This window comes from Aplidium turbinatum, chromosome 3 (assembly GCF_918807975.1).
Source record: "Aplidium turbinatum chromosome 3, kaAplTurb1.1, whole genome shotgun sequence".
NCBI lineage: Eukaryota > Metazoa > Chordata > Ascidiacea > Aplousobranchia > Polyclinidae > Aplidium > Aplidium turbinatum.
This window is the reverse complement of record NC_137474.1, coordinates 16,429,732-16,448,452: the sequence shown is the minus strand read 5'-3', so window position 1 is coordinate 16,448,452 and position 18,721 is coordinate 16,429,732. Positions and strand designations below refer to the sequence as shown.

The 18,721-nt window shown below is 36.5% G+C and overlaps 1 protein-coding gene across 1 annotated transcript in view; it reads right to left on the bottom strand.

Annotated features, from left to right (window-relative positions):
- Window positions 1-14,601, bottom strand: part of LOC145766201 (serine/threonine-protein kinase A-Raf-like) — a 28,284-nt gene extending 13,683 nt beyond the window's left edge. The window contains exons 1-7 of the mRNA XM_082577864.1: window positions 12,351-14,601; window positions 11,071-11,172; window positions 7,679-7,910; window positions 5,889-5,983; window positions 3,007-3,116; window positions 1,343-1,460; window positions 236-393 (exon numbers count right to left, since the gene is read on the bottom strand). Coding sequence (XP_082433990.1) covers window positions 236-393; window positions 1,343-1,460; window positions 3,007-3,116; window positions 5,889-5,983; window positions 7,679-7,910; window positions 11,071-11,172; window positions 12,351-12,410 — 875 coding nt within the window. The 5' untranslated portion in view covers window positions 12,411-14,601. The remainder of the gene's footprint in view (window positions 1-235; window positions 394-1,342; window positions 1,461-3,006; window positions 3,117-5,888; window positions 5,984-7,678; window positions 7,911-11,070; window positions 11,173-12,350) is intronic.
- Between the last annotated feature and the right edge of the window lie 4,120 nt (window positions 14,602-18,721).

Below are 18,721 nucleotides of genomic sequence, written 5' to 3'. Positions count from 1 at the left end.
GACCAATTATGCTGGCAGGGCAATGGTTCACAACAGAGAAATGAGCACTTTTGGAACCGGAAAGGTCGCTTAAGAAAAGTGATCACTGATCAGGCAATGTTAAATTAGATGGATAAAAATAGAATAAAAAAAAAACTAAATTAATTTGCCAATTCATAACAGTTGAAAACAGAAGTTTAAGACTAAAAATGAAAAATGACCTCTATTTTGTTTGTAAATCAGCATTATTACTTACTCAATCATCATCATTTGACCACGGGTTATGCAGAAGTCAGGCACCCCTTGGACACACTTTTGGTGGAGTTTAAACCCACACATCTTACATGTGACGCCTTGGAATAGAATGCGATTGCACATATCACAGTAGGTCAGGACGAAGTAAGTTTTCCTCACCTGCAAAAGGAAAGCGGAGTATATTGTAGCGATTGCAGTATTTTCTCAGTAATGTTGCCTTCACAGAAAAAGTTAAACAATGCCTTAGTCATGAAAGTAAATGCCGAGCGCAATAGGATAATAATATGCAAAAAATGCAAATATGCAAATATCGTGAAATTTCAAAGTTGTTGATAATTCTATGCATCTACCGACGTGGATTTGTATACACTAAGAGCGAAACGTTGGAACAAAGAAGTTTGTCACAGTTTGGTTCCGAGTTTGTATTCTCAGACCGCTATGTGAAGACCCAGTCTCCATTGGTCGGTTGTTTGTCGTATCCAGGCTTACACCCGGTGGTTGAAGATTTAGATTAAGTGGACGGGAAGGCAAGGAAGCCAATCTGATTACAATTGCCAAATCTGATTGGTCGGTGAAAACTTAGCCGACTCGGTGAAAACTAAGCCAATCTGATTGGTCGGTGAAAACTTAGTTCGGCCAATCACGTGGAAGAACGGGGAAAGTCATCAATTTGAATACCACAACCAAAATCTATTAGTAAGAAACTTGAAGAATATAACTTCAAGTACTACAGACGATTCAAAGTGGCAATTGATAACCATATTTACAGTATATTGCCACACGTTCTTCATGACGGCAAAGGTGGCAAAACCAACATGATAACTTGAATGCAGACGTAATACTCCTTGAAACGTTTCACCATGCATAGGCTGTACCAGAACGACGTGATAACTAAAACATGGGCAAACATCAGGCTTTCAAGAGGTGTTAACAATAGCGATTATGTAGACCACTAGACCATTAAAAGCATTTAGAAAGATATGATATGAAATAAAAAACTACTGTTATAAAAGTTGCTGTCAATATGCACTTTTAGTGGCCGTTCCCCATGAAGGTAAGAAGAAGGTAAATACGAAAATAACTAATAGCATCAGGCAATTTGACTTACAAAATTGTGGTTGGCTTGTAAAATCCTTGTTGATTTATTAAATGTTTTATTTTCAGTCCGCAACTCAAGTTCCACTCCCACCAGTGTTCCAGAATCGATGTTCAACTCAACGGGTTCGCTGAAAAAAAGGTTTTAGGTATAGCGCATTGTTGGCTAAAAGTTTTTTTACGTTTTTTACGTACGTTCAAAAAGTTTTTTTTTTTAAACTTCATTTTCAAGACGCTTACTGTCTTTCAGCATAAAAGTTTCAACTTTAAACTTAAGTCCGGTTTTTCTTTTTCTATTTGAAATTTTAAAACAAGCCTAAGACAAGGATCATTCAGAATGGTGGGTTTAGAAATCAACGTGTTCAAAAGTGTCCACTCTTCTTTGCAAAAACGCTTTTAGATTTTTACAAATCCCAACAATGCTGTAGCTACTGTTGCAAATTGCAACACACGCACCAACCGTATGCAAACCACGAGATGAACTTTCGTGTTATTCGAACATTCACTGCTATTGCGCCCGCTGTAAAAATAGTAAATCTTGTGCAATTTTATGTGACGTTGTAAGTCGATGTTCGGGTCAGCATAACAAATAAAAGCAGCTACTCATAACCGAGCGTCATGGGCTTAAAATAGCCACCTCGTCTAATTTCAAACCAAAGCACACGTCACCAAAGAATAAATAAATCGGCAACATTGGCTTTGGCACATTGAATAAACAAATTAGCAGTCACAAGACATTCTTGAGATGTGGGTCGCCAGGTGACATGATTGTTTGTACATGAGCGTTCAGTTTCGGCCGCCAATTGTCAGAGTGTCAGTTCCTAGACAACAAATCAACCGTTTTTTTACATTGATTCAACGTCTGCAGGCGATAAACTGGTTCTTGATCTTTTTTGTAAATCTTGCAAATTTCTCAAGTTACACGATTACAAGATTTACGCCAAATAAACCCAAACAGCTCAAAGCAAGACATTTCCATTACACCCACAAATTACGCCACCACTAAATTGTTAACTTAGTAGCATGTTTTTTTCTACGTTTTTCTAATTTACTTCCATGATTGGTGACATTGTTGATGTATTGCATAGGAACTGCTTTGATTTCGGATGCTTCTAAAGTAAAGCAGCATCTTATAACTAGCGTGCGACTGGAAAAGGTCGACAATTTAGATTTCTTAATTGCCTTCACCTGCTGTACTCAGGCTGTGTAGAAGGTACGCTTGTTGAAACATAAATATCTCATCAATCTATAATAAAAAGCTAAAAATGGGATAATTGTTTGATTTTGGTTAAATTTTTGGTCAGGATGCAGGGAATTTTGCAAGTTTTGTAGGTGTGTCTTGAGTCAAAAAGCTTGCAAAGGTAGGCGTAACATTCCTTTGCCTTTCTAGTAAAACGTGTGATGCATCACGGGTGCCTATGTTTTTACACGGGTTCCTGTTTAACAATTCGAAGGGAGACTGTTCTGTCACTTATTTTGGGCCAGACATTCCTATATATTACACAGCCAATTTATCGTGTTTTATTAAACTCAGCACTAGATGATAGGAAATCATTTCTCGTTTGTTACGTGTGACGTGGTTTCGGCAATCCCTTGCGGATTGCTTCATAACACAACAAAAAATACAAAGGAGATGATTCTCAAAATGGGTGCCCAATTAAACTGCATTCTACTCACTCAGTTCCGAACTTATAAACACTACATTGGTCTGCTTTGTCTCGAAGGCTTTTAAGTCGAGCTGACTTGAGAAGAACTTCTTCCAATCGCTTGCCAGGCACAGCTCCAACCTGAAATGCAAAATGTCTTACAACAATTTTGCAAGCTTTAACAAGTAGGTTGTCCTGAATATGAGAAACAGTTCACAAAAAACACAAGTAGGAAACGATCATCAAGTGCAAAAACATCGTCATAATCTTTTAAAAAACTATGACACAAAATACAAAATTGTCAAGTCAGGCAGTTCAAGCTGTGAGGCTTCAAAATCCCGTTATACAGTATAACCTTCCATCTAATGCAAAAAGGATAGCATGACTAGAAAAACAAACATCACTTCATATAACGCGTAAATTCCCGCCAGTAGAGAAAATTACGTCGATAAAATATTTGCTCTGAATATGCAGCAATGAACTGACACAATAGCCAAGAAACACATTCAGATGTTGACATCGCTTCTACTTTTTATGTTGCGCTTAAACGCTGAAAAACTTGATGAGCCACAAAAGCACCATTCATAATTTACGCTCTTCATTCACGCTCTTCGTTCAGGCAGGCGGAAAAAGTCTTTAGCGCATGCCGCATATCAAGATCACCTTGCACACCGCAACAAGCTCAAACAATTGACCATTGGGGCTGTCCCTTAAAACCAGCGTAGTAGTGTTGCGTTTATGGTATTGCTCCGTTACTCCAATGCTTAGACATGGACATGAAGGATCAACAAAGCTGTTCATTACATCATAAGTGCTGGCCCTGCCGGAATGTAGTTTTTCCATACATAAAATACAAAAGAATCCAAATTTTGACGCATCTCACTAATGCTAAAAATATAAACAACTATATATCGTCAAGACTGAGCAGACGTCTTCTCTGGTATGTAATGAAAAGGATACTATTCAAGAAAAGTGTACAAACGAGTAATGAAACCGTTGGAAGGGAAAGCGTGGGAGGCAACTGAAAACAAGTCACTGATCAAACTGTCATATGCTTTTCACATTATTCAACCTTAAAAAAATGAAAATATAACTATACCCAATATCAGCTGATACAACCAGCTAATTAAAGTCACGTTTTGCCATATTTTACGTGACGCAAGTTTTAAAGCCTGTAAAAATCCACTAAATCAGTCCTTCCCAAACTGGGGGTCGCGATCCTGTGAAGAGTCACGTAACGAACTTCAGGGGTCGCAGAGAGTGTACCAGTTTTACACGAAGTCCTGCAATCCTGCATATTAACACTTCTGTGCGAGTAATTAACTTTATTGAGAGTCGTGCACCCCATACCCGTATGTTTGCAATTTGATGCACATGGTAACATTGGGTTGAAATTTAAAACCAGTTTGTGGCAATGTGAAGTAAGATGGCTTTCAAAGCTCAAACTTTTAAAAAGTCTATTAGCTTTGAAAATTAAAGCCGTGATTTTTCTAACGAAACAAAATTTAGACTTGGTCCACCATTTTCGCTATGACATCTGGCTGTTGAAATTATGCTATTGGTCAGAATTGCTTAAAAAACTGAACAAACGTAAGCCCTCCAAAGCACATCCAACATCAACATCCAAATCCGATTTGAAGTCAAAACCAATGCTCGGACACGAGCTGGAGCCGACGACGACAACTTGTGCGAATCAACGTTGATCGCAATCAAAACAAAACAGCCTAAGCAACATTGAAACCACCAGCGTTAACCAACATTGAGCCACGGCTGGACTTGCTTTGTAGCAGGAGCGGTCGCACCTATCACACTGAATAAATGTGTATGATTTTGGCTACATATAAACTGCAAACTATGTTTTGAGTAGTCTATCGTTAGCTTGTTTTAAGTTTTCATTCGAATTAAAACTTTCCATAAACATCACAAATGTATACTTTGCAGTGTTCATCGTTTTAATCGTGAAGGGTCGCAGAAAATTTAAGGAGACTAAACGTTTCGGAAGTCCTGCTCTAATGAAATCTTTTAAATCGAAACCACTTCAGTGTAATATCACAGTAACACGCAAAAATACAAAGTTTTTGCACTAGACGAAATTATGGACAAACAATCTTTCTGCTTCACGCTGTTTGTAACAGACGTAACCACACCAGGAGAAACAACATTGACAAAGCGTGAAATTACAATCAAGCCATATGTATGATAAAAGTATCAAGAAAATGCTACGGGTTCAAGTTATTCACTAAAAAACAAAGTCCAGAACTGGCATTTCTAGCAATCACGATGCATATGCATTATGCCATCACAAAGTATATAGAAATCCAATTAAGCGATCATGATGCAGTTGCTCCAATAGAAATCTATATAAAGGTTTGAGCAAATTTATTTCCTTTCGAAACTGGAAAAGCAGCAGGCTTGCAAAAGTCACTGCAGCAATGTTTATATATAGAAAGTTGTACGCAGGCGATTTCGTGTAATGTGATTTGAAAGGAACGGCAAGGAAGTGAAAAGAAACTAAACCTCACTGCATGCTGCAATGTGATTGCAGTGGTGTGTTGGCAGAAACAGAACTATCAAACTGCCGACACAGTCAACCATCTATTTATTTGATGTTTCTTCAACCGTACGGCGTACATCTTTGCGCAGTTCACGAAAAATTGTCAAACCTCAAGAAGTTCATTCAAAACTTGCTTGTAATTTGTCCAACGAAGTTAACAGTAAGCTAACATTAGATTTGAATAAAAAATAAAGAGCCCAAAATGTAGATACTAAACCCGTGTGCTAAGCTACATTTTGGGATCTTTATGTATAGTTACATTGACCAGGCGTTCCGATCCAACCATTTTGCTCCTAGTCCTAAGCATTACATTTTTTCGTGAATTAAATAAAACACATTAATTATTTGCAGCAGCGTACCGTTGTCTTGCCATTGGGTAGATAAATTCGTATTGTTCCAATAGGCTTCTCTGACCCACCTTTTCCTGAAGGCATGCTTGGCGAATGAGGAGAGTCTGCGAATGGCATGAAAATGGAACTTCTCACCCAGTTAGCAAAATCCTTCCATTTTACATTGATTCAACATCTGCAGAGGTTGAATCAATGCAAAACGGACGGATTTTACTAGCTGGAAACTTAGCATCACAATTGTTTTACTTGCGATGAAACAATACCATAACATTCAAAACGGTACCAGTTTCATTTTAATTGCAATACAACACCGGTATTACACTTGTGCAATATGGTATGACGCTTGAAGTGTTGTAACAAATAGATTGGTTGAAAAATCGTTATTGGACGGCAACAACATTTGCTCTTACAAATCTCCATTACTCCATAATCCTAAAACACTTAACAATAAACACACCACTGCTGGTTTGTTCCACATAATAAAGGAGATAAACCCGTTTCACAAAACTGTTAATAATGTTGAGAAGGAGCGATCTTCCTGGCGTCAACACTACCTGACTACCCACTATAGAACAGCGAGCATTGTGTTTCGCTCACCATGCCGGTGGAGCGTCCATACTAGCCATCAAGACTTTCCAAACACATGTGTTTCTCGGCAGTCGAGTGTAGCAAGAATTGACAGCAATAGGTCTACACGTGTTTCTCCCATGAGGCTGGGCACATCAGTATCGCACCACTAATTCATACCACTTGACGACAGTTAGTCTAATTGTTTTCTTTCCACAAAGGTAAGGATTCATTTGACTGACAAAAGTAGCAGTTGAGAACCATGTGGCATGAATTCGTTGGTGCGATACTGATGAGCCCAGCCTCATGGGCGAAACACGTGTCTATTGCTGCCAATTCTTGCTACACTCGACGGCCGAGAAACAAACTTTTAATAATGTCCACAATACAATGTGCGATGGGTTGCCACTGTATGACTAATTCGCTACACTTTAAATGATTAGTAGGGAAAGTTTTTATTGACCTAAAAATCCAGAAAAATTGACTGTAAACTTAAAAAAAATTGACTTTATTGACCTAACGAAAATTTAACTAAATGAACCATTGTTTCTTGTATTTTAAAATGAGCCTACATCAGCGAAAAAACATTAAAATCTTCAACAGAATATAACCTCATCTGAAGGCTGTGAAAGCATTAAGCAGGCAACTAACTTCACCAAGAACAAGAGTTGAAATGTGACGTAATGTTAAGTTCAGCAGGCCATAAACCTAGGAAGGGCCGGAGGCATTTCTCACTAGAGCAGCTCATTATTCTGTACAATCTAAGGCACGTCTTCCAGTGTCTTGCCAAAGACACAGCCATATGCTTTCAAGAGGTGTCGAACAGGCGCTACATTAACTTTCTGGTCTTTCAATGTACATTATTTTAGAAATGTCGTCATTGTTTGAAGTGTTTATAATGTAAGGATGCTAAACGAAGCACAAGAGATTGATGAACAAAAATTTGTTAAAGTCATTTTTTTCACAAACGATTGGACTGGACGTGTCAATTACGTAAAATTGACTTCATTGACCTAAAATTGAAAAATTGACCAAACGAAGAAAAATTAACTTTTTACTATCAAATTAAGATTTTGAAACCTACTTGTTTCTAGAACTCTAACTTAAAATCACACCGCAGTTATTTAGGGCACCGCAATAAACTAATTGATTAGAAACTAGGTGAAATTGCTAATATTCTTTTCGTTGGCATAGTGGTATCAAAAACAATGTGCAAATACATAGCAGCTTACCCGAACAAGAGAAATTATAATGTTGCCCATTAAGTTGGGTTACAGGTGGGGTGGGAAAAAATATCTGGTTTGCAGTGTTCATTCGTGACGCAGCAGAAGCACTACCACCCTGCGTGTGAGAATGAGATCGTCCATGACAATTCGCACCATCCTGCTCTTGTTCGAGTGTGTCGTTTAAATCTTCAAGACATTTTTGATGCTCAGCTAAACGATCGGTCATTTCTTGATACTCCTACAAATTGAAACATAAATTGACGTAAGTCTTTGTAGTTTAAAAGAATAAAAGCAACTGAAGATGTACATTGTACAACCCCAACAAGTGCACTAACGCAACTTTTGCACTAGTTATCCTAATGTACATCATCTTATAAAAACATAAAATAGATGACACTAAGCAGATTACGGGTCCATGTCTTTTAGGTGCCGACAGTTAGGTGCCTGCCTAATAGGTGCGTGCATTGTGGCGTCAGCATATTTAGGTGCAGCGTACTAGGGTGCCCGGTCATTTAGGGGCTATTCCCAGAAAAGACTATTTCACCAACAGATAGCCTAGGCTACCTCAAACCTTGGTCAGACTATTAAGCATGCTTGACATTAGGCTACTCTTGACCAAAAACGTCAAAATATATCGAATGTCCTTCCCCAGCAACAAGTCCTGCATATTATACTCCACTGAACGTACCCTCAATACGCGTGGTTGATTGGGTTGAGTAAGCTAACTATGTAAAACATCATAATATGCTGTCAATTCCTGCTGCAAATCGGCTGCCGAGAACCTAATTTGCGACGTTAATAATAGTGCTAACTGCTATATCAGTTATCATATTGTTTATTTTCAATACCAAATTTATCCAACGACTAAACTAGTTGCTGCAAATTAAAAAATTATCGTCATGCAAGCTGAGTAATGAGTACGGTAGACTAATCTTATACAATATAATTTGCTAGTTATTGGCAGGAACCTAACTGTCTGCACCTAAAAGACGTGCTCCGTAGAATGCACTTATTTAATTTTATCAAAAAATATGACACATTTGAAAAAGGGCCTGCTACTATTCGGCGAGTCCGATTCGGCTAATCCGATTCGGCGAGTTCTCTATTCGGCGATTTTTTAAAAATCAAACGACGCCTTCTGCAAATCCAATGATTGAATATTATTCAATATTCAGACGTTGAATCAATGTAAAAATGAATTGGTTGGGATAACTAGGCTACGGTACCCGATAATTTCCTTTCAATACAAGCTGTAGGCCACACATTTGTTCATCCAAACTAATCATTTTAACTATTCAAAAGTACTAACTTATAGACATAAACATGACGAATGACATAAACATGACGAATTTTAATTTAATAGTTCAACATTTTATTTTTTTCTGCACGATTTCAACGTTTAGCGACGTTAAAACGATGTAAAAACGGCAATGATAATTAGGCTACGGTACCCGATAATTTCCTTTCAAAAAATCGCCGAATCGGACTCGCCGAAACGGGCCATTCCGTTTGAAAAATAGGGCAACATACCCCAATTTCCGCCCTCCAGGGCAAGTGTGGTCTGAAAACAGTTTATTTGGCCCACCACAAAGTCACAATGTAAATTGATATTTTATTCAGTTACCAAACCTGATTGTTTTTATTTCCAGTACTAACTTTACTGAATTTCCTATTTTAGTAGCTTTAAAATGGAAAACTGCTCTGCTGAACGCTTTCCACATAAAATTTGGAAACAAACCATAAAAATATGCAGAAAAAAACAGAGAGAGACTGTTCACCAGGCATTTGATAATTAAAGTAATTTGCGTTCTTCTGGTGACTATATACTAGGTTACCTCCTGATGTTAAAGATGATAACTAGCTTTTTGTATTTCCGACGTTTTGTCAGTCAGCACGACTGACTTTATCAAGGTAGCTAAAAAACAGGTTAACACAACCTGTTCAGCAACGATGGCACAACACAAAAACATACTGATAAAATGAATAAACTCTGATTCTTGCTGCTTTACTTTATTCATTTTATCAGTATGTTTTTGTGTTGTGCCATCGTTGCTGAACAGGTTGTGTTAACCTGTTTTTTAGCTACCTTGATAAAGTCAGACGTGCTGACTGACGAAACGTCGGAAATACAAAAAGCTAGTTATCATCTTTAACATCAGAAGGTAACCTAGTAAATAGACACCAGAAGAACGCAAATTACTTTAATATGCAGAAAGTTGTGATGATTGAAATGTACTTAAGCAAGTAGCAATTAAATAAGTTAATGACGACGAGTTTATGTCACATGTAGAAATTGTGGGGTACAGGTAGGCCTACTTCACGAGGAAATTCTTACAGTTTGACTTTGACAAAACCACTACCTTGCTTGATGAAGAGGTTTACACAAATTAATAGTTTTTTATCTGGTTCTTGATAGTTCATATGTTTTGCTGATAGCATGCAAATGCATCCAACACTACTTTGTTTGTATTTTATATTGGGTAGTATAATATTAGGTGCAGTAATCTGATGGATGTATCAATAAAACATACAAAGCTGTTGCAACCACCAAGCCCACAGTAGGATGCACTTTACTAGAAATAGCATTGAAACCATCTGATCACAGTGAGCCGGAACGTAAATATATTGACACAACAGCATGGTTGGCAGAGGCCTATATGTCTGCACCTAAAAGTTGTGAATTGTAAAATTGTCCAGAATGGTTTCAAACAATTTAGCTCTGGATATAAGCAGTAAATTTCAAATTACAGTAATTCCATTGAGTGATTGATTCTTTAGGTCCATAAGGTCATTTCTCAAGTTAACATTGCTCTTTGAAACTGTCTTTTGCATTAGCGAAAATAAAACTTTTTGTTTTAATTTACAAAGTGATGCAGTTTGTAGCACAGATTGTTTATGTCACAATGAAACAAAAATGGTGTGATAATTAAAAAGCAAAGTCAGAAAAACTTAGCTCAAGTGTAAATTTCAATTGAATAGTTGTGACTTAGGGTTGTTAAATTTTTTTGGTTAAAATGGTCAAAACCAATTGAGACTCTTCAAAAGAACTTTTAATTTGAAACTAAAACAAAATATTATACTTAAATTCTAAACTCTCACAAACTTGACGTTTTGCAAATCATTTTCGTTAGCTAGGAGCAGACAATGGAAAATAAATTGCTTGTACTGTATTATAAAGTTAAATGCAACAAAATCAAGAGAAATATTTTTGCCTTGAAAGGAAACAAAATACTTCAAAAATTGTTTGTTTCTTGCAGCTTTAATTGCTAGAAAACAAAGGCTTACTCTTGTTAAGCAAAGTGTTTGTCAATGAGCACAAATACACAGCTAATGCAAGTTTGCCTGACTTTATTATCCATGTTTTCATGTTGAATTACTGCATTACAAAATAGACATACCTGCAGATATATGGGGGGTGGATTGCTTTTCCCACCAAACTTTTGGTTCAAACTAGTGATTGATGCTTTTGTGAGGTTTATCACATGCTGAAGATTAGATATCTGTCAACAAAACCAATATATATAATTATATGATCATTATGTATCATACATTCTCTGCATAACTTGGTTGTTTTTGAAGTGACATGCAATTGACACCTATTTGCACTTATCTTTTCATAGTTATAATACTGACTATGCAACAATAGTGAATAGTGATGTGACACTTAAAAACAAAAGATATCAGCATTATAAGAGTGAGCACTCAATTTCAAACAGAAAAAAATTAAGAAAATAAAGTTGGGACTGTCCAAAAACACTTGACAGAAGTTCTTGTTCTAGTAGAACAAAAAAGGTTAGAAATACTGTATATCAGAATACGGGAATATCGGTACTAAAATAACAACATAGTAGAATTTTGCAGGCATACTGGCATAGCAGCCTATACATTGAGGCATCACCTTATTTATGTAATTGATGCATTAAAAAATGTCTACTTCGAAAAAAAAAACCTTCATGAAAGGTTTACACTTGCATTTTTGAGTGATTGTTAGGTGTAAGTTTATAATTCAAATTCTATGATAAATCACAGGCGTCAGGCAGATATGATTATGTAATGGTTTTCCCCGATAGCTCAGTTGGTTAGCATGTGCTTCATGAACGAACAAGCTTCAAGATTAAGTGGCACTGGCTCAACACTTGGGGTGTGTACTTGAGCAATGCAATCTAAGGACTGCTCTCCATTCAGCGACACGTAGTGAATGGAATAATTCCCCAGCAACAACACTTCAAGAATTTCACTCTGTTTATTTCGGTGACCTAGCTTGCCTCAGTGGTTCAAAGCCTCTACAAGTATGCAAAACTGCCAGGATTAAGCTCCCACAGAACAGTCCAAAACGATAAAGACTCAACCAATCAATGTTAAAATTCTTGTAACAAACATGTTACACAGGTGTACATAAATACATTGAGGTGCATGATTAGCTATGTCATGAAAAAGACAACAAATACAGATGACAGAGAAGTTGTCACTGGAACACCATTGTACATTTCAACTGCATTGAAATCATAATATGATGAAGCAGTTCTTCTATCAAGTGAAAAATTACTTCCAATGTTGGAAATTGAACCCCGACAATGTTATAAAACCAACTGATCAAATCAGAGAAGTACTTTCTAACTTTAAATGAAATGTGTTTTAAAAGTATACTGTAGTATATATTCAAAGAAAGGAAACTTACATCTTCTTCCAGCTTTCTCTTTTTCTGCTCATAACTACTTTGAGCTGCTGTTGCAGCCATACTCCTATGAATAACTACAATAGGACAATAAATTGGTAACTATCAGTGTCAATAGACTAATAAACAAATATACTAATTAACCTTAAACAATATGACAATGGCTTTATATATATACAGCAATCTGGTGACATATCACCTTTTCCAATTTGCCTTGAGCCAGCATGGAAGCAGTACGGCTCATAAAATCACATGGAACCCTGTCAAGTAACCCATGTTGATGCGCAATCTGCTGCAAGCGGAGGCAGCAAATGATAATTTTATACAGTATAATTATGATTGATTGTATTTCTGAAAGTACAAATTTGGATAGGCTACGGTACCATATTATATGGTAACGATAACCTCAAAATGTTTGTACTGGTCAACAGATACATTATCATCATCAACGACCAATTTTGATGATGTCATGAATTAATCCTCATGTCGACGGTGTGGCCTGTCTGTCTGTCGAGAACGAAGTCTTCCCCTCCACACCTCGCAATTTATTGGGTTGGCAGAGTCCATCTCAGTCTGCCTAATTGGAGGACTTCACTGATGTCTTTTATTTTGAGCTTTGATAGAAGAGTCTCAAACTGGATGTTGTCTTCAGGCTTGACTAGCCAGGTCCATCTTACCATCGCTCTGTCATTACATTGTAGGCGCTTGATAAAGTAGCCCATGTTTCAGAGCCATAGAGCAATACATCAGAAGCAAATAAAAAATTACATAAATCGAGTTGATTTTTTGGATAAACCTCAAATAAACTAATTAACTAATTAAACACCGAGTAAATAAGCTGAATGTACTGAGCCTTCAAAATTAACAAATTTCTACTACAGTGTAAAGGTCCGGAAGTTGCTTCAGACCAAAGTTATCAAACTAAGGTTGCCATATGTGATGGTTGCAGCAGGTTTAACAAACTAAGATAAAGTTTAAACCAAACTTTAAAAATCATTGTTGTGTTTCCATAAAAAAACTGTTTGAAACATGCAACATGCAAAATATTAACTAGATTTTGGTAGCCATGCTGAAACTCACAAGATGACATGGCAACACTAGTGAAGTGAAGATTTTTATAATTTAAAAAAGTTAAAAGCAAAGTTATAGACTGTGTTTGATCAATTTTGACTACTAATTTATGTAAAGACAAAGTACTTATTGACAAAGTATAGGCTTAACATAGTTAGTGTTGGCACAGTGAGACATTACCTACCACTGTTAAAGAGTAAAATTGGCTATGTCACAATGACAATACCATGCTACAATAGAATAGCTGAGATCAGGGCTTAGCATCCATTAGCTTAACGATGTCATATAAAAGGCTGTGCCTTTACAAACATGTGCAATTGTGCATGTATGCAGTTACGTGGTCAAAGAGAAAATACAGTCCTTTGATGACCATGGGAATAATCCTCGAGGAAGTCCTCAAAAGTGTTGGCTCAACAACATTCGAAAAGATGTATATACGATTTGAAGATTTGCCGAACATGGCATGGAGAAATGCCATCAGATAAAGCAGACATTTGTTGGTATCCAATCCTTGTAATTCAGAAAACAAGAAATGTTAAATCGTATAGAGATGGATTTTCTTTGAAAAAACAAATTTGCAAAATCTTTAAACTTTTCCACATTGCCAATAACTTTTTCAGCCATAGTTTTACAGTTTGCTCTATTGTCTAATTGTAAAATATATGCAAAAAAAGTTGTAACTGCATAATTTTCCGACCATCTACAAGTTCATTGAATACTGAAAACTGAAAAGTTTGTTCATTAGGACAATTATCGTTTCTAGCACTAGTTGCAACGTTCATCTGATGAAATTGAAAGTAAAAACAAACAAGATGGTTTATTGCTTCACTGACGTTTCGCGCACTATGACAATGCGCATCCTCAGAGCGAATAACATACAAAATAAAATTTCACAAGGTTATATACTGCAGTGCGATTGAAGTCACGTTCATTCAAAGTTATTTTCAAACAGCACGCTTACTTAAAATAGCAGTAACCTCTGGGCTGCTACCGCAGAGTTGCAATTTAGAAGTAACTGTCAGACCGGAAGTAACCAGGGCTACCTGGCATGTCCACAAATGATACAGTTAAGCAAAAAATTTGCAACCAAGTTTAATAAACTCATTGCTCTCAAGTTAATGCACATTTTTTCATTTAAGATTAATCGATGCTTAAAATTGTCACAGTGACTTTTTGAGGAATAAGAAATTTAATTATCTTCAAAAAAAATATTTCACAACCCTGGTAATTCCTAAACTGCAGTAACTCTTAGACCAGCGGTCGGCAACCTGCGGCTCCGGAGGCGCATGCGGCTCTTTTATCTGTGCGCTTTGGCTCTTGTGATACTTTTTTGTACTAGGTCGTGTCACAATTAAACCATTGTGGTGCAATAATCAAAAACCGAATAGTTGTGAAAAAGAGGCACAACACTTAACCTTTGTAGCCAGTGTTGCCGATTGGTACTCTGGAGTACCAAAAAGTAAAAAAAATTGGTACCATTTTGGTTACGTTTCCGATTAACTGATTAGTTGTGTTTCCCAGTCATGTTAAGAGTTGACAGCTGTTGGAATGGTAACTACAACTCAGTTCTACAGGGTGCGGCTGAATAACTCAAACAAAAGGCTTTCCTGTAAGCATTAGGTTTTTGCTGTAAGCAGTCAATTATATGGTGAGGCTCAGAGCAGGGTTTAGTTTGATGGAGACACAACCAAATGGCTCTTTTAATGCTAAAGGTTGCCGACCTGTGGTCTAAGACAGCTGCAACAACAATATCATTGCTAGAGTAGTTATGGACTGTCAAATGATGTCCGTAATTGTCAAAGTACAATTTCTGGACAGTCGCATTTGCAGTGATTTAAACTCTGTAACAAAACATAATAGTATTTTCAATCTAATGTTTTATCCAAATCCTAGAATTTCTGTATTTAGCTGACTTCAATCTCGAATTTTACAAACCTAAAACAAACTACTTCTGCAGGCTACACAATTTTTTTGTATTGTTTAAATTAGCAGTCGGCACATATTCTTTCGACTTAATTCATTGTTTTTACTTTGGCAATTGCCTGCACCAATTTTGATGACTGAGCATTGGCAATAAACTTAAGAGTAATGACATAATAGAGATGTAAAATACATAACTCCATCTACCAGTAATATGCATTTCGTCACTGACTTGACTCTGAGTTTACCTCAAATATTTCTATAAATTTCACAATTCTCAGCCTACAATCAATAAAACAGAGCCTAGCGCATAAGTCTAATAATATATTATACTCAAAAGTCTAATAATAAATTTTGTTGAGGCTACCACATACATATTTGATAATGCACATGCACAATCCCTGAAAACTTTTCTCAGTCATGCTAACATTTTTTTGCATGCGAAACATTTATCATGGTGAAAATTTAGGATACTTCCAAAGCACATTGCCACCATCGCTTTCCGTGAAAGAAGGAAAAATAAGAAACAATAGAAAAACAGCAAAAATTGTTGCATTTTATTACACCAAATGCCAGTTTTCAGCTAAACAATAACATTTATAAGAAAAAAATAACACAAAATTATTTTGTAACACACCCAAAGAAAACCATTTATAATACCATCAAACAAGCTTTACTTTGACTTCAAAAACACATAGAAATCCCCTTGAAGCATGTCTTTGAAGCTGTAGGCCTAGGCCTACTAAAGTGTTAAAATTATTTTTATAGTCTCAACGGCCATCTGTATTTCTTTCTTTTGTCCATTGACTCTGCATGAATGAAAAACCTGCTGAACGTTTGGTTGTAAGGCGCCACAGCAAAAAAAGTGAAATCTTAAGCAATTCTTAGTAATATATAGACTTTTTTACTGAAAGTGCTTGTACCATTTTTTATGCATTGACAAAGCAGAAAATTTTTCAACGTTGATGTGACATTCTACAAATGACATTAGATACGGTACTAGCAAACTTTGTAGAAATACTTTGCATCGTCCAAATGCATTTCTTTGCCTATCAGATACTCCACACAAATTTCAATAGCATTCCCACTCGGTATCTCACTCAAGGACATTGGTTGACTAAATGCCTGACTTCATAAACAAACTTCAAGATCAAGCAGTGCCGGTTTGCCACTCGGGGTGTGCGCATGAGCTACGCATATCAAGAACTGCTCTCCACTCAGTGGGACCTAATGAATGAAATAACTTACAGACAACAACACTTGTCAGCAGTTTTACCAAAAAGTTGTTTGTTCTTTTTACTGTTTGAATAGGCCTATGCACAGAGGCAAAAAAATTGTAGTTAACAGACTCAAATACTTGATATGCATCAATTAACGCACTGTAGTTCAAGTGAAAAAATTTAAGCACCTTTTAACGTTTCTTTTTGACACATATTTTAACACTTAATTCCCTGACATGTTAGCGAAAACCCTGACGTATGGTAGGCCTACCGTAACTCTATTTTATGTGATTGAAGCTCTCCCACGTCCCACCCACAGACTTACCCGAAGCCGAAAAACAAAGAGTGGAAAATTTCAAGAAGCCTTTCCGCTTTATCCGCTAATCCTATCATACTTCCGCCTTCTGTGGGACTACTTCGGCAACTGAACCGGTTTTGAAGAATATCAGACTAAACTTTCTTTTATCTAATTTTGAGCCATTGGAAATTTTCCTCACTATTGCTCCGCCACTTGCAGAACATAAGCTACTCTTTCAGTTGCTCATCTCTGGCCAAGTAAACTACGTCGTACTCTGTTTGCCACACCTCGTTCAGAACTGTTGCAATTACAGGCCCTTTATTCTAGATTTCACCGACATAGTATTTCTATAATCCTCTGCTTAGTAAATTTTATTTGAATTTTGAAGTGTTTGCCATTATACTTGCTCAAGCTAGGTCAAATTGAAATTATAATATTCGAAAGTTGCGTTTTGCTAAAACTATGAAGAGAAGAAAAGGCAGAAATAAAGAAATGAATATGGAGGATTGGAGGTCATGAACAATTTTATTCATTTAATTAATTTGTAATTTTTCGTTGGTTTTGGTCCAGTTGTGCTGACATCTATTGATATTGTAGGCTAATTCTTATTTCGACTCAGTTGTGCTGACATCTATTGATGTAGGCTAATTTTTATTTCGACTCAGTTATGCTGACGATTCCTAATGGAAGAAAACCGGTTCCATATGTTAAATTAAATCTGATTGAAATACTATTGTGAGTGTTAGCCTGGTCAAATGTTTTAAGGTTCAGACCAAGGAAAAAAAGCTATTGATTTATTTTCTTAGTGATATTGCCTTCTGTATTAGGTAGATCGCCCATTTGAGGAAGTGTCATAGTACCAGATCACCTTTTTCAGTTGGTTTTTCCCATTTTTGATTAATTACAGGCCCTTATCACTTTTGTCCCCCTTTACCTAAATATTTGAAAAATGCCTTATGAACTAATGTTCAACTATCTAACCAAAAAAGACCTGGTCACACTACATCAGTATGGATTTAGACCACAATACTGTATTCCACCTCCTTAGCTGTCTCAATCGTTTGTGATTTCATTCTTATTAATCTAGATGATGAAAATGCAACTTTTTCTATCTTTCCTGATTTAGCTTAAGCCGTCAACACAGTTGTTCACACAATTCTCATGTAGAAACTGCAAAAATGTGGTTTTCAAGGACTTCTATTAATAAAAATATCGAATTTACACTTGAAAAATCCAATGATACCATCGCTTTTTTAGATGTTGAAATTGAAAATAAACGCAATTCTTTTGACACCTGGATTTGGCGAAAACCTACCAACACTGGCTTGCTTTTAAATTATAACGCTCTACCTCTATGCCCTAGCAAATGGAAATCTGGTTTACTTTTGTGTCTGTTATCTCGTGCTCGTTTGGTGTGTTCTGATTGTTACGGCCAATCTCTGTACAAATCAAACGTCATATAAAACCGTTCAAGTCTACTGAATATTACGTCATGGAAATTCCTAAAGCATGTGCCAAAATTGCACCATCGTTCATAAGACCTGTTTGGACTTGTTTGGGCCTGTTTAAACAGGAAATATTACATCAGCTTGAACACCTGTTGGAATGACTTCATAATTGTCTTTCATTTATTGCGTCACAGTTACTTTCTACGTGAATTTGAGATATTGATATCTATTCTGGTCATTCGTAAAATGATTGTTTGAAAGTTGGCCGCACATTTAACTGTTGGCTTAGTGCTTGCTAGCTGGACAAAAGTTCCGTCTTTTATCCAAGTAATTTGTATTGTAGTGACAGTTTTTAGGTGTACGGCGTTGCACCAGTCATTTCGATAGCCTCGGGCTAATTTTACTGGAATACACTTT